The 23,891-nt window shown below is 40.6% G+C and overlaps 1 protein-coding gene across 1 annotated transcript in view; it reads right to left on the reverse strand.

Moving 5' to 3' along the window:
- Nucleotides 1-23,891, reverse strand: part of FAP (fibroblast activation protein alpha) — an 88,350-nt gene that overhangs the window by 42,790 nt on the left and 21,669 nt on the right. Inside the window, exons 9-14 of the mRNA XM_054971380.1 lie at nt 22,346-22,500; nt 19,921-20,024; nt 19,347-19,482; nt 4,545-4,589; nt 495-599; nt 315-385 (exon numbers count right to left, since the gene is read on the reverse strand). Coding sequence (XP_054827355.1) covers nt 315-385; nt 495-599; nt 4,545-4,589; nt 19,347-19,482; nt 19,921-20,024; nt 22,346-22,500 — 616 coding nt within the window. The remainder of the gene's footprint in view (nt 1-314; nt 386-494; nt 600-4,544; nt 4,590-19,346; nt 19,483-19,920; nt 20,025-22,345; nt 22,501-23,891) is intronic.

The raw sequence follows: 23,891 nt of genomic DNA on the forward strand, positions 1-23,891 counted from the left end.
AATTACACATCTGGTGAGCCAATCAGGGATCTTCAACATCCCATAGGGTATACTAAAATATGTAAGGGAAATGTAAGGCACTGTATAAATAGTGTGTTTGCACTGCTAAATTGTTATTGAACATCCAGATTATTATTAAATATCAAGATTATTATTGTTAAAGGAAATCCATGTTATCGTGTCATCTAGAAAGACCCTCTTTACTGACTTGAAAATGGGGTTCTGCTATAACAAAAAACCCCAACATTGTTGCACTGAATGCAATTTTCATTGACGAATGATACAATTAACACTACTTTTTTTCAAATACTTACATTGCATCCTGGGTTACTTTGTAAATGTATATGGCTTCCCATTTTCCACTAGTGATTGGGACTGCTTTTTCCTATCAAATCAATACATTTAAAGGTGATAAATCAGATGTTTTTATTTTAGGCACATGTGTTGCAAATGCAATAGAGAGATATGAAATATTAATTCATTGCTTGACATACCACAGAGTCTTTGACGTAGTGGATATGTTTATAACCATTCTTGTCACTAAAAATTTTGTAATATGAAATGGCATCTGAAGTGAAATATGGAGCTGAAACAAAGAACTGAGAAACATAAAAAATTGAAACAAATGAATACCTTTTGAGCAATGCAATAGGTATCTAATAAACAAACAACCAAACTAAGACCCTCTTTTATATCTAATAAACAAGCAACTAGACTGAGACCCCCCAGCTATACATTTATTCCACTTATGCCATGTCAAATAGATAAAATTTGGCACACGAGGTCGGCATCATTGTCATGGATTTTGCTGAAATTCTGCAGTTGTTATTAGAGGTGGGCACGAACTGAAATACGAATCAAAGTTCGTGACGAACCACGCTGGTTTGTGGTTTGCAAACCGGCGGTTCGTGGGAGTGCATTTCTGACGAAGTGTGATGAACTTTAGAGTAGTTCATTTGGTTTGTGGTTCGTCATTTCTGGGGGCCGTAGAACAGTGCCCTTGACAGTCAGAGATGCCAAACTCACAGGGAGTCTTCAACAGGCTCTCCTCAGGCCACCCTTCAAGTTTGGCAAAGATTGGATTCAGGATGTCTGAGCTGTACACCCCTAAAGTAGCTGCCCCCAGGAAAGTTCCATTGCCAATTGACTTTTTGGTGCTGCGATATGTTTCAATGGAGCCAATGCAAGTCATTCCACTCTGGTGCCATCATTCCAGCTCCAGAGCAGCTTAGCTGCTCCCAGGGACTGTTCTCAGAGGAAGATTCTGTAACTCCATCCCACGTTTTCATTGCAACTTCTTAGTGCTGCAATGTATTTCAATGGAGCCAATGCAAGTCAATTGGCAATGGAACTTTCCTGGAGGCAGGTGCTTTGGGGGTGTACAACTTGGACATCTGAAATCCAAACTTTGCCAAACTTGGACAGTGGCTGGAGGAGACCCTGCTGAAGACTCCCTGTGAGTGTGGTATCTCTGACTGTCAAGGGGGGCATTCTACAGACTCTGGAAGTGACAAACCATGAACCAAACTGGTTTGTGAACTGGAGCAAGTTTGTGGTTCGTGAAACGCGATGAACCATGAACCGTGGTTCATGGCATTTTCATGGTTTGTGCCCATCTCTAGTTGTTATTCATGTTCAAATGTATCTAGAGCTGAAATACAATTGATCATGGTATCCTTCTGAAATGCCTTTTGGGGTTGGGGCTGGGATGTATCATTTTGTGGTGACTTCAGAGTGTAATGCTGGGCGATGGCTGCTCTGTGCCTTGGCTTCTTGCCTATGGGGTTCCACAAGGTTCTGTCTTCTTCCCCATCCTTTTCAACACCTATATAAAGCTTCTGGAAGAGGTCATCCAGAGATTCGGGCTAAGTTGTCACCAATATGCGAATCACAATCAGCTCTATCACAGTCAGTCAGAATCTTAAAACTGCCTTGAAACAAAAAAGTAGTTTCTTCTTTGTGATGACTTGCTGTTTTTTATTTTTATTTTATTTTGTCTTTAATCCTTTGCCTATGGACCTTTAGTTCAGTTCCTCCTTACATTACTGTAATGATTCCAAGTAAATGGGTGCATGTGTCTTTAAATGCTTGGTTTGAGCTAGGTGAAGAGTGGGGGTGAGAGTGGGAAGAGTGAGTGATATGATTGATTGATGACTGAGAGTGTGGGTGGAGTGAATGCAGTTTAGACTGATAGTGCAGAGAGAAAGAGTTTCAGTCAGAGGAAAGCAGGCTAGCTGTGTGCTGCCTGAGTACATTGGAGGATTTATGAGAGAAATATAACCTGTGTGGAACCTGAACTGAGCATGTTTGTGAAAGGACACTCAGTCAGGGAAAGTGAGGCCAGCTGTGTGCTGCCTGAGCAGGTTTAATATTTCTGTGAATGAGAGTCAGAGAAAGAGAGGCTAGCTGTGTGCTGCCTGAGTATATTGAAGTATTTGTGAGAGAACTATTGAGTCTAGTGAAAGAGGCTAACTGTGTGTGAAGCCTTAGAAGAGATCTGTGTGAATGAGAGTAAATGAAGTAACTTTAAGAACCGAGAACTACGTTTATGAAACCGATACGCTTCTTGACTAAATAAAAGTTTATTTTTGTTTTGTTATATCCCAGTGTAGCTGTCATTGCTATATCCCGTTCCTATCCTCAGGGCCACATAGAACCACGAAGGAGCCTGACGCTTAGGAACGTTACCAAAAGGGAAAATTCAAGTAAAATATCTTGGAATAATATATTCCTGGTGGCAGCAAACTACCCAGAGGGTGTAAGGGAAGATTAAAAGAAACATCTACCCCAAGGAAAGTAAAGGTTGTAACAATTACCTTAAACTTTGACCTTAGGAGGGCCCTGGTCCCCATCAACACTCCTTACATTTCCACACTCACAGAGCTTCAGGTGTACTTTACCCAGGCTTACACTTTGAGAACACCTTCCCTTTTTTTTGTGTGACCTATATATCGCTGCCTCCCCTAAAAGTTTTCACTGCCTCTGAAGGCTTTTGCCTTAGATCTCTTCTGATTGATTGGCTACAGGAAGACTTTGTTATAGATAGTAGTTTGACAGAACCGTCAGCACGTGGGGTTGGCCGTGAGGAAAAAAGGGATTTTTTTCTTAAACAAAAGTAGAATTTATTTATAAGTACACAATAGAGATGCTTGCAGAGTTTTAATAAGCGTATTGTTTCAGAATTGGTCTTAGACTAAGCAATTTTAAATATATCTTCTTAAAGGTACTTTCACAGACTCAGTTACACTGACTAATTTTCCACACAGATCTTCACTAACAGGCTAAACTCTTCTCACATCCATACAGATTCACTCAGGCCTTTCCACACAGTTTGCCTGACAGAATTTCTCACAACTTCACAAAGACTCTCTCAGGCTCCATACAGATTGCCTGACTGAACCACAATGAATACTTTCTTCTCAGCCCACTAACCAAAAACCGCAGTTCACTCCCAGCCCCTAGGGTGCAGCCAATCATCAAAGGGCATTTCATTTACCCATCCAACCCAACTTCTTTCCTTACAGACCTGCACTTAAACTCACAGCAACAATGATCAAAACCCCACATGTTAGCAAGCAGAAATAAAATCCAAATTAAATACTTCACATGCAATACATTACATTCTTCATCATCCTAAAAGTCCAGAGGCATTGCAATTCTTTACCTGCTACTCAAAGTTTTATTGCTTCTTGGATAAAGTAGTTCACTTTTTAAATTCATTACAACCTATCTTGCACTCACCAGATCACCTATTTAGCTCATGATTGTATTTTTTTTTCTTTTTTAAAAATTTCAACTTAAAGAGAGGGTTAAAATGCATTATTTTCATCATTACTTGCTATGCATTTTTTCATTATTACCATTAAGACTCAATATCAAAATTAATGAGCCATGTTGTCAACAACTGATGGGGAGATGGCTGTTGTGGGTTTTCCGGGCTGTATTGCCGTGGTCTTGGCATTGTAGTTCCTGACGTTTCGCCAGCAGCTGTGGCTGGCATCTTCAGAGGTGTAGCACCAAAAGACAGAGATCTCTCAGTCAGTTCTCTCAGTTTTTGGTGCTACACCTCTGAAGATGCCAGCCACAGCTGCTGGCGAAACGTCAGGAACTACAATGCCAAGACCACAGCAATACAGCCCGGAAAACCCACAACAGCCATCGTTCTCCGGCCGTGAAAGCCTTCGACAATACAACTGATGGGGAAATTGTTTTGCCATGCTCAAAGTTGACTTGTTGTAAGAACACGAACGCTCTAATAGGGGCAATATGTATAAAGTGGGAGTGTATTGTAACTCTGATATGTGGAATACATTCTCATTCTTTCTACTTGTTTTTTTTACATCAAATTATGCTTCATTTTAATTTATTTAAATATTATCTTAAGACCATCTGTGCCTGTTATGAGTAAACAAAAACAACTTTTGAATGGAATCTGTATAATGCATGGATTGACAACAACCATGAAAAGCAAGTCTTTTGCATTGATCAATTAGGACTGGAGCTATATTATCAAAACCAAGGTTTAAAGACAATAGAAATCATACTCCACCAGCCCATCCTGTCTGGCTTTCTTCTATATGCTGGCGACTCTGCAAAACAAAACCGAGTTAAATAGCATCAGGATGGGGGAAGAGCGTACTGATACATAGCCTACTCACTGGTATTCATATCAAAAAAGTTTTCCATAGAGAATTGTACAAGTGTGCCAAGCTGCATATTTTTCAGCCAATACACACGATTTTAGGATTAAATGTTTTGTAAAAATGCAGGGGTGCCAATGTATAAGAGCACAATCTTTCTCTTGTGTCTGCTACCTACCACCCACCACTTTTATAAAAGTTTTCTCTCTAAAGTCAACTGCAATATTTTCTAACCGATCTCATATTTACAGTAAACTTTCACACATAAAAGAAGCAAGATTTTTTTCTAGCTTCTGTCTTCTACCTTTTATTACACAAAAATTATATAGAAAATTATATTATGATATGATTTATCTATTAAAATGTTTATACCCTGCCTTTCCTCTTGGCTCAAAGTGGTTTAAAGACGCTATTAAAATATTACAGATTATAACCAAATAAAAGCTTCAAACACTTCTCTTATCTTATAATCATGTAAAAGTTTATACAATAACATTCTTTGAAAAGTCTGGTTTAAAAAGAGAAGAGAATGAAGTTTAATCTTTTGTACAGTCCTAAGCAGAATCATACCATTCTAACAGAGCAATCCTAAGCAGAGTTACACCTGTCTAAGCTCATTGAAATGAATGGGCTTAGACTGGTGTAACTCTGCTTAGGATTGCACTGTTAGTCCATTGATTTCAATGGACTAAGAAGGGTGAATTCCATTCAGGACTGCACTGCGAAATTTTGTTAGATATAATACAAAAAATGAACTTACAGCACTTAGCTTTATCCTAACTTTGTAAATGAAAAAAACCACATATCAACATAATGAATATCATTCATCTTGCCCCTTCCTCCAGACAGGCAACCCATTTTCCCCCTTAATTTTCAAAAGCTACTTAAACACATTCATATGTCCATCTTTTCATTCATCCACTTGTTCATTAAAAAAAAAACACAATAAAACTGCTCTGATACTGTGGGAGGATTTTCTGGGTAACTCGTGGAAGAACGAACAATCAGCCAGCACCATACACAACCAATTTCTGCTTGAAGGTTACATAACTGGTGTGGGTTTTTTGAGGGAGCAGCGGCTCAGTTTTGGAGATGAAAGATAATATAAGGCCGAATCCACACTTCCTTTTTGTTTCCGCGCCTTTTTCGCAAGCAGCGTGCTATTCATGCAGATACTCACACACTTTCCCATTCCGCGTGTTCCCCGCCATCACCATGCCACTATTGTGCCTTCCCTCAAAACCACATGATATTGGTGGAAATACGTTTTCTCCCCTTTTTTTTCACAGTGCATAAATGTCGGTATACCGGTAAACCAACTGTAGTGAGCAGCGGTTTGCGCGGGAAAAGAAATGGTCACCGGAGTCAAGATATTGGTATACCGGATAATTGACCCCTTTTTAAAAAAAAAAACGGAAGTGATGAGCGCCGTCAATTCTGACAGTGGAGGATGGAACTGCCCACTGTGACGCTTTACTCAGTGGCGTGTGGAGAACTGATTGCGCCATAAAGACACAATGGAAGGGTGAATGTGAAGATGCACAGCATGGTAGCAGAATGAACCCGATTGCCACGACTGTGCAAGATAAGCGGATGGTGAGTGAGTGTGGATTCGGCCTATATGTATTGATTACAGTCAGATGGCTTCCAGAGTGGCCCCACTACTCTAAAACTGTTAATTCTGACTTCATGCTCGGCTACTTATGAAAAGACAGAGTTTGGGGGATTCTACAGCTTCCACAATTGTACAGAACACGTTCCAGAAAATCTGAAAATACTTCACAAAAATTACACTGCTATTATAAAAGCCATTTAATGTTTTACAGCACAAACCTAAATAGACCAACACCCTCTGATTTCGATACACTTATAAGGGTGTAACTCTTGGTTAGGATTTCACAGCTAGACACTGACTTATTACGAAGTTCTTAGCACACTGCCAACATTTTAAATTAGTTTTTGGTTCAGCATTCCAATTGCTACATGAAAATAAATGATTAGTAGGCTGTGGTTGACAACGTTGCACACAAATGATTCATACAACTACATAACATGTTTATTTGTTGCCAAAGTCATTTAAACATTCTGTTGATTCAATATTTTGTTGTAGTCTGGACCCCTGTGAAATGTTTTTAGTGAATTGGCTTGCTGAAAACAAAATTTTTGCAGTTTTAAAATCCACAACGTTGCATTTCAGCAAGAATATACTTTTCCTTCCGGGGGCTCAATCTATTGCTGGGCTGGGCATCTGATTGAGAGAAGGACAAGAAACCCCTAGAACTGTCTGTGGGCAGTAGCTGTTTAGAGACACCACTTGGTGTTGCATCCATAGGAAACTGAGACAAAACTACACAAATAACTGTGAAATCTGTAAATCAAAACTGAACAGGAGTGCAGTAGTACCTTAAAAGACCAATGAGATTTTCAGGGTACAAACCTTTGACAGTCAGAGCTGCTAAAGAAGGGAACTCTAAGTCTTGAAAGCTTACATCCTGAAAATCTTATTGGTCTCTAAGGACTGGAGTCAAAGGTGCTACTAGACTCCTGTTTATTTTTGCTATAACATAATCGCATGGTGCCCCCCCCCCCACACACACCAGAATTACTATCCTGCAAACCAAATAACGTTTTGTAGTGAATATAATATTCAGGCTGTTTCAGGCTGCATAATGACAGAACGGTGAGTTAGGAATGCATCTTAGCTCCCTCAGCTTCCTGCTTCAAATGATGAGCTGCTCAGGGTCTAACTAGATTTCACATCCACACCTACAGGTCAATCAGAATTGCTGTGTCCATTTGATTATGGCCACCAACTTGACGGTAAGCAATGTAGAAAGGGAAAAGAACTTTTATTTAGATGAGGAGAATGAAAGATGCATGATTCTACCACTTCAAAAATTGGAAGAGAACTGAAGGAACTTTGAAAATTCCACTATGTTGTGAGAGGGGGCTGGGGGCTGGGGTGGAGGGGGAAAGGAAGAAGAATGGCACATGGGCCACTTCTCCTTTCCCATATGGAGGAGAGGAGGGAAGTGCAAAGACAACGAAAGTTGTTTGCCCTCTTGAGGGCTGCGTCTTCATTCGAGTGGCTTGGAAAACCAACCTCCAGTGGCTGTCTATTACTTACCCTTAACTCTGTGCTTGAGACCCACATGATTCCGACCCTTCCTAGTTAGCGTCTAACTATTCCTTATGGGCCAAGCCTAATGATCAACCCAAGCCCAACAAACTATGAGGAGCAGAAGAAAAAAGGCCCCTGTAACCCTGCCCCCACCCCATTTTAAACCTGCCTTTTCAGGTTCTGGGCTTCACAGGCAGTTCAGGGCAGTCACAATGTGCCACCTGTCTAGTTCCTAATTATCCGGTAGAGAGCCCTGACTCAAATCCACACAGGGTCCCTTCTCTCTTCTTCCCAGGGACTTCACCAGACAGGCCGCCAGTTCACTCAAAGCACTACCCAGCTGCCCAGGGCTACTGGAGTTAGGAAACTCAGTATTTCTTTCCCTTATATGTTGTCACCTGCAGCCAGAAAGACTGTGTGTGTTTGTTTTACTAAACATCCAGTCACCATGGTCAGAAGAAAGGAGTTAAACTTTTTTCACAACTTCAGCATTTAGATAACTCAAACACAAAGATGCACTGTTTCTAATATTTAAATTTCCGATCCCAGTTCATTGCAGCAGTCAATAATCACAAAGTATCCGTTATCAGAAGTCAGCTCTAGGGTGTGCATCAACCCCCTCCCCCTAAAATCCAGATGTGGGTTTCAGGGATCCCCCCAAAATCTGGGATTTCTGAAACCTGGGAAAGATTCTCTTATCTGGTTAAGACAGATCAGAGAATCCCATATTTATTTGGCCATTATCTCCTATGGGGAAAACTCTCTAGCAGCTATCAGGAGGGCTGGGGGGCATGGTGTGGGGGCCATGGTGGTTCCTACTGCATGCACCTGTACTGTTTTCCCAAGCTGAAATGGGCCTGGAGGATTATTTGCCACAGTCTGGAGCTGTATGTGCATGTACAACTCCAAATGGGGCAAATAATTCCCCCAGGGGTGTTTCAGCTCAGGAAAAAGGCATGGAAGGGAGGGCAAGAGTTCCTCCTCCCCCCATTCCACTGCCCAAAGCCAAACTGGGCCCCTGTGGACTTTTAAAATGTCATTCTCTGTGAGGAAAGGGAGGTCTTTTGACCCAACTCACTATAAAATGTAATGTATAGTTTGGCCTGTACATGGGGTGAGAGAGACAGGAAATAAACTGTAATGATTTCAAGAAATGGGTGCATGTATCTTTAAATGCTTGGTTTGAGCTAGGTGAAGAGTGGGGGGTGAAAGAGAGGAATGAGTGAGCGATATGATTGGTTGATGACGGATATGTGGGCGGAGTGAATGCAGTTTAGACTGGGAGAGAGAGAGAAAGGTTTCAGTCAGAGGAAAGCAGGCTAGCTGTGTGCTGCCTGAATATGTTGAAGTGTTTATGAGAGAAATATTACCTGTGTGGAACCTGAACTGAACATGTTTGTGAAAGGACACTCAGAGCCAAACTACAAGTGACATCTTACACAGGTTGGACACTAGTCGGCTTCCCTCAAGTTTTGATGGGAAATGTAGGTGCCCTGGTTTTACAGCTTGGCTCACCATTACAGCTGCAAGACCAGGATGCCTACATTTCCCATCAAAACTTGAGGGAAGCCGACTAGTGTCCAACCTGTGTAAGATGTCACTTGTAGTTTGGCTCTCAGTCAGGGAAAGAGAGGCCAGCTGTGTGAATGAGAATAAATGAAGTAACTTGGCGACTTCCGGTTTGGGATCGGCGACTTCCGGTTTGGGATCCATGGAGGTCTAACGCATGAGCTGAGCTGACCGGGCTGCCGTTTTAACGGGCGGCGGGGCAAAATAAGCTCGCGGCCAACTGTTCTCAGGCGGAGAACAGGCATAGGACACTTAAGAACCTCAGGGCGCGTTGATCTCGGGCGAGGGGGGGTCCTGCGCAACGGACTCTCTCCCGTCCCTTGAAGTCCCACCCGAAGACAGGTCGGCTAAAATCTCTGCAGCAGTCCTGGAGCCAATGCGGTTGGCATAAGACCTACATGCCCAAGCTTCAACAGGGGCAAGAAGAACTGACGGGAATTTGATATTGAAACAGCGATTACAACCCACGGAAAGCGCTGGAGAAGGTAAAGATCACTATCTCTTGAAACGGGACAGATTACTTAAAGCAATGAAGCACTAAAGTAGACTTTTAAACTGCAACAGATTGATTAGAAGGAGGGGAGGACCCAGCAAGAACTATATTAGAAAAAGGACTAAGTTAAACGGAGTTATTAAAGAAATTGGACTATTGTTTTACATACCTGTGGTCACAAGGAGATATCAGGCTGTGAGAAAGCTTTACCATCGCGAGAACTGCTGTGGGAAGTCGGGAAACAGGAAGTACGTATCAGTGATAGAGTTGCTGGAGAGGAGCGGCCCTTGCCGGAGGACAGGAAGAAGGGAATCGCCATCTTTGAAAGGGGAAGAGCTGTGGCTTCAGCGGAAGAGGAAGCAAGCCATATTGGATTACAAAAACCATAGAGGAACCATAGAGAAAAGACGCCCGACATTTTGGACTTTTTAAACGACTTTTCTGCAAAAAGACCGGGACATTTAAAACAAAAGGACACTAAGTTAAGCGCCACGGAGTTAAGGAAGTGAGCGGACTCGTGGGAGCGAGGTAAAGCTAGCCCCACGATGTCGAAAAAAGAGTGGCAAACGGCTATAGAGAATTTGGATAAAAAACTTTCAGAAGCGATCAAAGAACTTAAGGATATGAAACCTGAGCTGGTGAAAGAGGTTAAAGAGACAGTAAAGAATGAACTGGCAGAAGTGAAGAAGGGAATGGAAACAATACAAAATGACCTGCAGGCGACACAGCAAAGAGTCAAGGTAGTGGAAAATGCGGTGGAGAACCTTGCAGACACGCAACGAACAGAGATGAGGGTGATGAGGGGAAGAATGGCAGTTGCGGAGAGCAAGCATATGGAGAAGCAGCTGAGGTTTCGCGGCTTGCCGGAGGTGGAAGGAAAGACGGCCGAAGAACAGATTACCGAGGTGTTAGCTGAATACCTGGGAAAGGAGGAGGAGGAAACTGTGGCTATTCTAGATGTGGTGTATCGAATAAATTCAAGATTTGCGACCCAAAGGAAATTACCAAGAGACGTGATTGTGCAATTTACGACTAGAAATATAAGAGAAATGATTGTAAGTAAACAATTTCAAGAACCATTGGAGGTTGATGGCAAGACGGTTATTATTATGAAGGAGTTACCCAGATCGGTGTTGCTAGATCGGAAAAAATGCAAAGCCTTAGTCCAGACTCTGAAGGACATGAAAATAAGGTACAGATGGGAATTACCAGAAGGAATGTCCTTTGAATTTGGAGGAGTGAAAAAGCGCATCAGATCTGAACTAGAAATGGAAAAGTTTTTGAGGGACAATGAAAAGGACTTACCAACAACAAGGTTATGAATATGGAGTGTAAAGTGTTATCTTGGAATGTAAATGGACTTAACTCACCGAATAAGAGAAAAAGTATTTTCCACTGGCTATTAAAACAAAAATGTGATATTGTGTGTTTGCAAGAGACTCATATTAGAAAGCAGGATGTAAAATATCTTAAACTGAACAAATTGGGCAATGACTTCGTAGTGGCCTCAAAAAAGAAAAAAAGGGGAGTGGTATTGTATATAAAAGAGGAGCTACAGCCAAAATTAGTGATGAGAGATGTGGAAGCCAGATTTTTAGCAGTGGAATGTACATGGAATTTAAAGAGAGTGTTGGTGATTGGAATTTATGCACCTAATGGAGCAAAAGAAAGCTTCTTTGAGGATTTGAGGAAGCAATTAGATGAACTTTCTTACGACCAGATAATTCTTGCAGGAGACTTCAATGGAGTTACAAACTTGGAACAGGACAAAAAATCACCAACTGTACAAAAGAAAAGAGGATTACTACCAAAGACTTTTTTTGTATTAATGCAACAGGAAACTTTGGAAGATGTATGGAGAAGACAGAATCCTAAAGGCAGACAATATACGTTTTATTCTGCGAGACACTCTACGTTATCACGAATTGATATGATCTGGGCCTCAAAAGACTTAGCGGTCTGGACTAAGGACGTAGAAATAATGCCCATGGTAGGCTCAGATCATAATCCAATTATGTGGAAGTTCGGAAAAAGAACCAAAAGGAAAGGATGGAGAATAAATGAGGACTTGTTACAAGAGGGAGAAAATATGGAGATGTTGAGAAGGGAAACTAAGTTCTTCATACAACACAACATTAATGGAGAAGTACCAACCAATAAGGTATGGGATACCTATAAGGCAGTAATTAGAGGTATACTAATGGACTTAAATGGAAGAGCCAGGAAAAAAAGAGAGGAGAAGAGACAGGAGATTATGGAGAAAATAAAAGCCAAAGAAATACAATTAAAGAAAAGACCAGGGAAAAAGAAAATATACCAGGATATTAAAATCCTTCAAGAGCAGTTGACGGCAATGAATAATAAAGAACTGGAATGGAATCTTAAGAGAATGAACCAAAAGTCGTTTGAAGGTGCAAATAAACCTGGGAAATATTTGGCGTGGCAATTGAAGAAGAGGAAGGAGAAGAAGACAATAAATAAAATATGTGAGGACAATAAAGTATATCTGGAACAGACGGCTATTAGCAGAGCCTTTTACAAATTTTATGCCAAACTGTACAACAAAAAAGAAGTGAATAAAGACTCAATAGCTATGTACTTGGGGAAAATGAAGCTCCCAGTAATTTCGGAAGGATGGAGAGACAAACTGAACAGTGAAGTAACGGAGGAAGAGATAAGGAAGGCAATACAGTCAACGAATCTGGGAAAGGCGCCAGGACCTGATGGACTTACAGCCAAATTTTATAAGGTAATGGTCAATGAACTGGTGCCATTCCTAAAAGAAGTCATCAATGGTGTTTTGAGGGATCAAAGGATTCCTGATACTTGGAGTGAAGCTAACATATCATTGATCCCCAAAGAAGGACAAGATTTGACTAATGTTAAAAATTACAGACCTATTTCGCTACTTAATAATGACTATAAAATCTTTGCGAAGATATTGGCGGAAAGAGTAAAGGGATGGCTTTCCGAAGTTATTGAGGAGGAACAAGCTGGTTTTTTACCAAACAGACAAATCAAAGACAATTTAAGGACAGTTATAAATGCTATTGAATACTATGACAAGCGTTGTGATAAGGAGGTTGGCTTCTTCTTTGTGGACGCTGAAAAAGCATTTGATAACTTGAACTGGGATTTTATGTTTGCCACTATGGAACAGCTACAAATGGGGGAAAGATTCATAAGAGCAGTGAAAGAAATCTACAGAGACCAGAGTGCAGCAATTGTGGTGAATGACGAGGTGACTAAGAAACTGACTATAGGTAAAGGTACAAGACAAGGTTGCCCGTTGTCTCCACTGTTGTTTATTTTGGTTTTGGAAATATTGATGATACAGATTCGAGAAGATAATGCAATCCGTGGAATAAAAATAAAAGACTTTTCCTACAAGGTCAGAGCATTTGCGGATGACATAATGTTAATTGTGGAAGATCCAATTGAGAATATGCCAAAGGTAATAGAGAAAATTAAGGAATTTGGAGATTTGGCAGGATTCTATGTAAATAAAAAGAAGTCCAAGATATTATGCAAAAATATGACCAAACAAAAACAACAGTTATTAACGGAAATAACAGATTGTGAAGTAACAAGTAAGGTGAAATATTTGGGAATTGAACTGACTGCAAAGAATATAGATCTATTCAAGAATAATTATTTAATATGTTTATTGCTTTTCCGGCCGAAGCCATAAGCCATACAAACACGAACAAAATATGAACTGTACACAGAATAATTATGAGAAACTGTGGACTCAGATAGAGCAAGATTTGATTAAATGGAATAGATTGAATTTGTCATGGTTGGGAAGAATTGCAGTAGTTAAGATGAATGTGCTGCCAAGAGTGATGTTTTTGTTACAAACAATACCAATTATTCGGGACTCTAAGCAGTTTGAAAAATGGCAGAGGAAAATATCGGACTTTGTTTGGGCAGGCAAGAAGCCTCGAGTGAAAATGAAAGTATTACAAGACGCAAAAGAGAGAGGGGGAATGCAACTGCCCAATCTAAGACTTTACTACGATGCAATCTGTTTGGTGTGGCTGAAAGACTGGATGACGCTCAAAAACCGCAAACTACTGGCCTTAGAAGGATATAAAAAAATATTTGGATGGCATGCATATCTGTGGTATGACAAAGTAAAAGCAGACTCTGTGTTTTTACACCATTACATTCGGAGAAGCCTCTTCACAATTTGGAAGAAGTATAGAGATTACCTACAGGAAGGAATTCCCTCCTGGGTGGTTCCTTATGAAGTAATAGATCCGAGAACTGTCGATAATGAACAACAGTGTTTAACGTATAAGGAGATAACATGAATAGAATTTTCCAAACTAAGAATAAAGATGCAAGACGAGTTGTCTCCAAGTTATGATTGGTTTCAATATAGACAGATTAGAGATCTTTATAACTCGGACTGTGTGAAAGGAGGGGTAAGAATGGAGAATTCGGAATTAGAGGAGGTAATTTTACAAGAGGATAAAAAGGAAATCTCTAAGACTTATAAAGTGTTGTTAAAATGGTACACAGAAGATGAGATAGTTAAAGTACAAATGGTGAAGTGGGCTATAAACTTTAATAAAGAAATAACAATGGAGGCGTGGGAATACTTGTGGAAGAATACATTGAAGGTCACGACATGCACTAACATTAAAGAGAACGTTTACAAAATGATTTATCGTTGGTATTTGACACCAAAGAAAATTGCGTTAGGGAATTTGAACATGTCTAATAAATGCTGGAAATGTAAAAAGCATGAAGGATCGTTGTACCACATGTGGTGGACTTGTGAGGTAGCTAGGCAGTACTGGGGGGAAATAAGAAGAGTGATAAGTGAGATTTTACAATTTCAAGTTAATAAGAACCCAGAACTCCTGCTACTGAACTTGGGAATGGAGGATATTCCGGCACAATACAGGACATTGTTATTTTACATGACAGCAGCGGCTAGACTTTTGTATGCGCAAAAGTGGAAAGTACAAGAAGTGCCAACTATCAAGGACTGGATTTACAAATTGCTGTACATGGCGGAAATGGACAAAATGACAAGGAAACTGAGAGACCTTGATCCAGGACAGTTTAACATGGATTGGGAAAAGTTGAAGCAATATTTGGTGAAAAAATGGGAGGTGGGAGGAGAACTGTGGCAGTTTGAAAATTACTGAAATACAACAAAAGAAGAGGGAAGTGACTTTACCGAGGGGAGGAGAGTTAAATGAGAAATTCTAAGCAAATATTTTATTTGACTACTATATATAGTATTAAGTAATAGAGGTGTTATTATAAGAATTATAAGGATAGAAATTAACTAATTTTATTTCTTGCAGATAATTGTATAATGGAGAAATTATATAACTAAAATAGAATGAATATAAGATAGAAGGAAGTAAAGAGTAACATATAGAGTACAAGTTAAATTGATTGACTTACAGTGAATGTATACAATGCTTATAGAAGTACTTAAAGTTATGCAGAATAAGGGACAAATTGTTTGCCCCATATTGACGAGACAAGAATGAAATAAGATAGAATATGGAGTACAAAATTAGACAAATGACTGTTATTATTAAAGAATATATGCCAGGAATGTAACATTTAGTTGATAAGTTAAGTGGGAAAGGGAATAGAGATAGCACTGTGCTATAATAGAGAAGCTTAGAAGAGAGTGAAAGTATATGTTTAATAGAATAAAATAAGTTTGAAATGAGTAGGGGGAAAAACGGACAAGGGGTTGGAATACTGTTGGAAGTCAACAAAAGGGGGGGAAGGGAGGGGGTTAGAACTGGAATATTTAAAGGAAATTGATTGTAATAGATATTATAGCGATTTCTAATCCAATAAAAAAATTTTAAAAAAGAAGAGAATAAATGAAGTAACTTTAAGAACTAAGAACTACTTTTATGAAACCAATACACTTCTTGAAGAATAAACATTTATTTTGTTTTGTTATAGCCCAGAGTAGCTGTCATTGTTATATTCCATTCCTTTCCTCAGGGCCACATAGGACCACGAAGGAGCCTGACGCTTAGGAACGTTACCAAAAGGGAAAATTTAAATAAAATATCTTGGAATAATATATTCCTGGTGGCAGCAATCTACCTAGAGGGTGTACGGGAAAGATTAAAAGAAACATCTACCCCAAGGAAAGTAAAGGTCATAACATAAACGTTTGGCATGAAATAAACATTTGGCTTGGCATGCCATGCTTGTAAAAGTAACACACACTGTGTTCTGGCAAGGTCCATTGGTTCCTCTAGTAGGTATCTTTCAACATCACTACCAACAGATTTGAAATAGTATTATACAAAGGGGGACCTACAAGGATTTGCGGGGGTGGGTGGGTCCATTTTCCCCTCCCCCACCATTTCCTCTTTCCTTTTCCAGGAAGCCCCCAACATATCTCCCCTTTTCCTTCTTCCTTCTGTCTTTCCTACTCCCCTTTGTCTGTTCCCCTGTCTTCACTTTTCCCCCTCCTCCCCCAACAGCCTCTCCCCTGTAGCCCAGTTGCATGGTGCCACCTGATCAGGCCCCAGTTGCATAGACCTGCAGGAGGTACTTCACTTTTCCCTGCAATCCCTTCCCTACACTATATTCTCTTTCCTTCCTCCTGACAGTCTCTGCATGCTCACCTTTTCCTACATGCCTTTCTCCTTCAAACCACTAAACAACTTACCTTTTATCTCCCCCTCCCTCAATTCTTCACCTATATTTACTAATTTTCTTCACTTATATACTGTCTTTTTCTCCAGTGGGGACCCAAAGCAGCTTACATCATTCTCTTTGTTTCCATATTATCCTCACAACAACTCTGACAGGTAGGTTAGTCTGAGAATGTGTGACTGGATCAAAGTCTCCCAGTGAGCTTCCACTGCAGAGTGGTGATTCAAACCTGGGTCTCCTACATCATTCTCTGAAACTGTAACCACTACACTATGCTGGTTTTCAGGGGGGTGCTACTGTTTAACAGGGTTAGTTATACAAGTCATCTGGTATAATTGCTTCTGGGCCTGGCCACAATGAGTCCTCTGTCAAAGGCCAAAACAGACCTGGAGAGAACCCTGCCCCCTCCTCTCTACCTTTTACTGACAGAAACCTAGCCTGAAATACTGGCTGAACTGTTATGGTTGCCCAGCAACAGTCACTGGGGGCATCTGGTTAAAGCAATAGTTGCTCCTCTTGTAATTTTAGTTTTTTTTAAAAATCCCTCAATATATTTTTTTTTAGATTTCAGATTTTTCTTCAAACCTGAGGAATTTTTTAGTTGATTAGGAAGATCTGCCCTGTACGTTCATGGCTCCAGTACCCTCAGATCTTTGCCACTTGGCTATTAATATATAAGATGCAGAACCTGGGAAATAATGCAGATACATTAACCCATTGTTACTTCCTCTAATGCATTTTCCCGTAAAGCACCAACTGTTCAACTAATATGCCAGGTTCATATAAAATTAAATGCAGCTGCACCTTAATTCAAGCGAAAAGTGCAAATATGCCAATGACATAACTTATAAAAGTGGTCTAATTGATGTCTATGCAGTGTTTCATGTTTGAAAAGTGGGGCAAAGATATTAGTGGGGTTGGAGACCTTCTGCCTGATCATCCAAATTCTTAGTTGCATTTCCATTTTTACTCATAATGACAGATCTGCTGATTCATTGGGATACTTCCCTGAGCAGCTGTTAAGTCCACATTTGGTGCACACCTCTGAGTTTACAGAATTACATTCCCTGGCTATATCTGACCACTCCATTTTTATTATCTCACAGTATATGGAGTAGTCACTATCTCTTATGCATTATAACTTCCGGTTTAATCGGAAAGCAAAGAAAGAGATGGACATATTTTCCTGCAGAGATCTTTTGAGCAAACAAGGCTTAATGGAGTTCTCCCATCTGCTTGCACCTCTGTTAACAAACCACCGGTGCACAGATTTATACGATAAAAGCACTTTATAAACACATTACAAAAGAGGTTTCAGCAACTAGTTGCAGAGGCAAGGACATGCTGAAAAGCACAATTTAGGACTAGAGGTTGTTAGGATGTCGACCACTCCAGTTTCAAGTCCTGCAAACCACTTCAGATGGAACATCTCAACACACCGCTCTTTTATAAGTTTTAGCTCTGCATTGCAAGCATGTTGATCAGTACAGCATTTCTACCTAAGGGTATGGCGGTGAAAATAAAGTGAAAAAATAATTTAAGTGAGAAAGATACATGAATATAAGCAAGGGTAAAAGAAATGGGTCCACATTAGTAGCTTCAGAGCCAAGCTACAAGTGATGCCTGACACAGGTTGGACACTTGTCAGCTTCCCTCAAGTTTTGATGGGAAATGTAGGCATCCTGGTCTTGCAGCTGTAATGGAGAGCCAAGCTGTAAAACTAGGACGCCTACATTTCCCATCAAAACTTGAGGTAAGCTGACAAGAGTCCAACCTATGTAAGGCATCACTTGTAGCTTGGCTCTCAGTTCAGAGAGAAGCTTGAGTTCCATTTCCAGCTTCAGTGGGAAAGTGCCCAAGAGAAATGTGGGAAAACAAGACTTATTCTTTCACAAAGGACAGCACAAAATTAAGGGGTTAGCAGTTACCACAGTGATTTTGGATATATATTCTGTTTGTTGGTTTTAACCTAGAAGTGTATAAAAAACTTTGAAAATGTTTTGAATATGTGAATAGAGAGAGACATTCTTGATGAACACTTTTTTGCCTCCTTTTGCACAGAAAGGAGAAATAGAGTGAAAATAGCAGCGGTACAACGGTTTTCATCAGGAATAACCCAACAATGTCACAAAGGAATGAACATGTTTTCAAGTTCACAAGAACTCTTCATCAGACTAAATGTTAAGTCAAAGTGCTAGGGTAGCCAAATAAGTCTGCAGAGACCCAGGTTCAAATATCTGCTCACCACGAAACTCACTGGGTAACCTTAGACCAGTCATTCTTCTGTGGTCTAACTCACCACACAGGACTGTTAGAAAGATAAAACTGAAGAGAATTATAGAGGATAAGCTCCTCTAATAAGACAAAGGATTAATTTTGACTTTAATATTGTTAAAGGAAGACTTGCCTTTATTTCTGTGTCCCAATTGTTTTGGTACAATTTGAATAGGTCTTGTCAGAATTTCGCATTCCCATGTTTCGTTTTGTTTTGTTTATCCAGTTTTGGGGAGTATTTGCCAACTGGGGACATTTTGGTTGGTCCTAATAAAAAGTAAAACTGAAGTCCAGTGGCATCTTAAAGATTAACAAAAATTATTCTGCGAAACAGCTTTGTCTACTGAACTCTCACATGGGAATAAATTTTATTAGTGTTGAAGGCGCCACTGGACCTTTTTTATGTTGTTGTAACTGATTAACATGGCTTCCTCTCTGGACTTATTAAAAAGAATTTTGCTATTCTTGAGTTTGGATTTTTTAAAATGGGCCAACATGACTGCCTGTAATTTATTGTATATAAGTATTTTGCAAGCTCACCGTTGCTACTTTAGCAATTTTATTTAAATGCTGTCTCTGTGGACAACAGTACCTCTGGACAGATCCAGGCTCTGGAATGGTCATTGTAGTCACAAATAGCCAAGAGAGAGAAGTTCTGGACCCTTTTCAGCCACTGCACACCAATTCGGTTATCTGTTACCCATGTAATCCAAGTGACATAGTGATCGCTGGAAATGAGAGAGGTAAAGAAAGACACTTTACTATAAGAACAGTGTGCTGTTTTATTAATACAGCTACAACACAACAGATCATGGTGTTCCGAAAGCAGCGGAAAAATCATACACAAATCTTTCTACCCCAGATCCATAAAACAGAACAGAACTATTATATGGAAAAGAACCCTTCAGTGAAAAGCCCTGGGCCCTTTTCACACTACTTACTTGCTTCTGAAACTTCGTGAAATGTAGCGCAAAAAACGCGGAAGATAGCGTCTTCTTGCAAGAGTTTTGCATGACATCGTTTTTTGTGCTACATTTCGCAATGTTCTGGAAGCAAGTAAGTAGTGTGAAAAGGGCCCAGGTCAATAAAAATAATTGCTTTGGTGAAAAAAAGAAAGAAAAGGAAGCAGCAAAGAAAAAGAAAAGGTGAATACGAGAATACACTACCTTGATGCTATCACTATTGGAGCAGGTACTTCCTTAGGACCTGAAACTTCAGGGTTTGTAGTGTCTATAACAAACACTCTAACAGTAGGATTTTTAGCCCCAGCCTTCAAAGGAAATGTATCAAGTTATTCAAATTGATCTCTGAAGTAAGATATTTAAAAACAAAACATTAACTTCAGTTTTCAGGAAATTTTATTCTTAGCCACTTTAGGGACACCTAAAGTTGCATGACTTTGTTGTTGGAATACTGCAATTTACTTAGTTACAGTGCAATCCTAAACAGAGTCATACCCTTCTAAGTCCATAGAAGTCAATGGGCTTAGAACAGTGTAACTCTGTTTAGGACTGCACTTTTGTTAGTTGGATTTCTATGCTACCTCCTGACACAATATAGGGCCATTTCTCTATCCTATGCATATGCAAATTCCCTATCAAAGTCAAAAACAAACTTTGTGTTTTCTAAATTTTCACTACAACCCTGCAAGCATTGTGGAGCTTCAAATGATTATTTCAAGGGTAGGGAATCCCTGACACAGATGCCAACAGCAGCATACTAGACCATGTTGCTTGGCATCCAGGGCCAGATCTCCACCCATGTAACTGAGGCTCCAGCACCATCACTGCAGGTGAAGTCAACAGGCATGGCTCGTGCCCATCATCGCTTCCCAGACTTACACAGCAACCAACCAAGTCCAAGCTGAATCTCTGAGATGCTGGCAATTCCCTGGAGCTTGGTTAGCTTCATGCCTATCTTGTCAACCCCAGCCCTCTCCCCAACTTCTTTGCCAGCACATCAACATCTTCATACGAAGACATCCATTTTTTTCAGAACTTGAACCGAAATTGTCGCCTACCCCTGAACTCTACCTATCAAAAATGTGGAAGCATGTTAACACCTGTAAAAACCTTTTTTGACTCATTAATCTAGTTAATGAAGAACCCCGTGGTGCAGAGTGGTAAAGCCACAGTACTGCAGCCCAAGCTCTGCTCACGACCTGAGTTCGATCCTGGCGGAAGCCAGGTTCAAATAGCCGGCTCAAGGTTGACTCAGCCTTCCATCCTTCCAAGGTCAGTAAAATGAGTACCCAGTTTCCTGGGGGTAAAGTGTAGATGACTGGGGAATGCAATGGCAAACCACCCCATAAAAAGTCTGCCAAGAAAACGTTGTGCTGCGATGTCCCCCCCATGGGTCAGTGATGACTCGGTGCTTGCACAGGGGACTACCTTTACCTTTTTAAAATCTAGTTTAGGATCCTGTGTGGTGTAGTGGTTAAATTTGGCCTAGTTCATGTCCCTGGTTACCCTGAATCTCACCGCATGATCTTGGGCTAGTAATTCTCTCCCAGCCTAGCCAGCCCTACAGGTTGTTGTCTGTATTTATATCCTGCTTTTCTCCCCAGTGGGGACCCAAAGCAGCTTAGAGCTTCATTCTCCCCTCTTCCAGTTTCTCACAACAACCATCCTCTGAGGTAGATTAGGCTGAAATAATGTGACTGGCCCAGGGTCACCCTTGATCAAATCACATCACATTTGGCTCTCTTGTGATGATAAAATGGAGGAGGGAGAGAACCTTGAAGTCACATACATGACCCTACAGCATCCTTTCCAAACCCTGAGAGCTGTGAAGGTGTGTAGGGGGAAGAGCTGGCTTGTGCCTTTATTTACATTATTTTCAAAATATGAATCAATTTTTAATTTAGCACTAGGAACAGAGGAAAAGGCTATGACTCGGAGCTAAACTTCAAGAGACAGATTACACGAAGGGAGTCGCAATGTTAGCCAGGAAGCTGAGTTTTAAAAGAGATCGGAAGGCTCTGTCAATTTCCCCTCTCTACAGAGCCAGCAAAGATCCCTCCTCAGAGGGTTTATTTCCTCTTTACCTGGTAGAAGGGGAGGCAAAGAGGATATTAGCAAACCCTCTGAGGAGGGATCTTTGCTGGCTTTGCAGAGAGGGGAAATTGACAAAGCCTTCCGATCTCTCTTAAAACTCAGCTTCCCGGCTAACATTGCGACTCTCTTCACGTGCGCATCCTCATGCAATTCGTCTCTTGTAGCTTAGCTCTCAGTGTCTACGGTGCATGATTTTACACATAAGTACTCCAATTCAAACTGTGGCGTCTTCACTTCTTAAAGCAAGTATGGGAAAGACCATTCTCTGCCCCAAGACACTGGACAGCACTGCCTATCAGACTCGAGGCAATAAAGAGCAAAATGGTCTGACTCAAAGTTCACAACTACTCAATGGCTAACAGTGCATTCCTATCCTAATCAGGGACAGACTCTTTTAAACCCACTGAAATCAATGGGATTAGAAGGGTGTAACTCTGCTGAGGCCTGCACTGTAGATAACGGAAAGTGAAGCATTCTCTATGATAAAATTTTATTCAATAGAATGATGGCAACAATTGTTTTTGTTTAAACATACCTTTGGATAGGGAATGGTTATTTTTCTAGGATATTGATCCTCACCATAATAAGAATATTCAATAATAGGTATGTCGGTATCATCGAATTGTATATATGCCAGATTCTTTCCATTTGGAGACCACCAGAGTGCATATTTTACAGCCAGCATTTCCTCTAGGAGAAATCATGTTAGATGTCATCCATGTTTTATTACAAAAGAAGATTATACATTATCTACTATTATCTTATGATGACATTAGGATACACAGAACATATTCTCTACTAAGGAGCAAAGGCACCATACAAGAGGACTGTGTTAGTTTGTCACTTAGTTCTGCCTCAATAACAAGCATATAGGTAAAATAGTACACAAGGTTTTGTTTCTGTTCTACAGATGTTCCAAAGCTTCTTTTCTTCTGGCTTAGAGCGGAACCACAAGTGACAAAAGGCACAGATTGGACACTTGTCAGCTTCCCTCAAGTTTTGATGGGAAATGTAGGCAGCTTGGTGGAATGTTGGACAAGTGACAGTTGAAAAGTCCATTGGACAGCAGTCAGAGAGCCAAGCTGCAAGACTAGGATGCCTACATTTCCCATCAAAACTTGAGGGAAGCTGACAAGTGTCCAATCTGTGCCTTTTGTCACTTGTAGTTCCACTCTAAGTAACCAAGCAGTGGTGGAAGATAGGGCACACCTTCTGCTGTCTTAGTCCAATGTCATGAAGAGTAGTATAATGGTTGGAGACCAGTGTTACAACCAAGTTCAAATACCCACTCTGCCATGAAACTCACTTGTAGTGCAGACCTAGGCAGAGTTATACTCTTCTAAGCTCAATGATTTTAAAGGACTTAGAAGGATGTAAAAGCCCCGTGGCGCAGAGTGGTAAGCTACAGTACTGCAGCCCAAGCACTGCTCATGACCTGAGTTCGATCCTGGTGGAAGCCGGGTTCAGGTAGCTTGCTCAAGGTTTACTCAGGGCCAAACTACAAGTGACAAATGACACTTGAATAGCAAGTGTATTCCTCCCTGTTCACTTGCCCTCCACTTCTTCTCCACTCGATCCACTTGCCGTTCAAGTGTCATTCATCACTTGTAGCTTGGTCCTCAGCCTTCCATCCTTCCGAAGTCAGTAAAATGAGTACCCAGTTTCCTTGGAGTAAAGTGTAGATGACTGGGAAAGGCAATGGCAAACTACCCCATAACAAAAAGTCTGCCAAGAAAACGTCATGACGCGACGAGACGTCCCCCCATGGGTCAGTAATGACTCGGTGCTTGCACAGGGGGACTACCTTTACCTTTTTAACCTAGAAGCATGTAACTCTGCTTCCGAATGCACTGCAAGTAACCTTGGACTAGTCATGCCCTCGCAATCTAACCTACCTTGACTGTTTATAAAAAGGAGGAATGAGTCATAGGTGATGCCCCAAGCGCCTTGGATAATGGGCAGGGTGGGATAAAATAAAAATAAAATAATAAATACCCTGTGCTATTACTCTGGTCTTGCTGCATATGCTTCCAGTGAAGCATTTAAAAATGATAAAAATGATCAAAATGAGCTGAATTTCC

Source organism: Eublepharis macularius, chromosome 2 (assembly GCF_028583425.1).
Source record: "Eublepharis macularius isolate TG4126 chromosome 2, MPM_Emac_v1.0, whole genome shotgun sequence".
Lineage (NCBI taxonomy): Eukaryota > Metazoa > Chordata > Lepidosauria > Squamata > Eublepharidae > Eublepharis > Eublepharis macularius.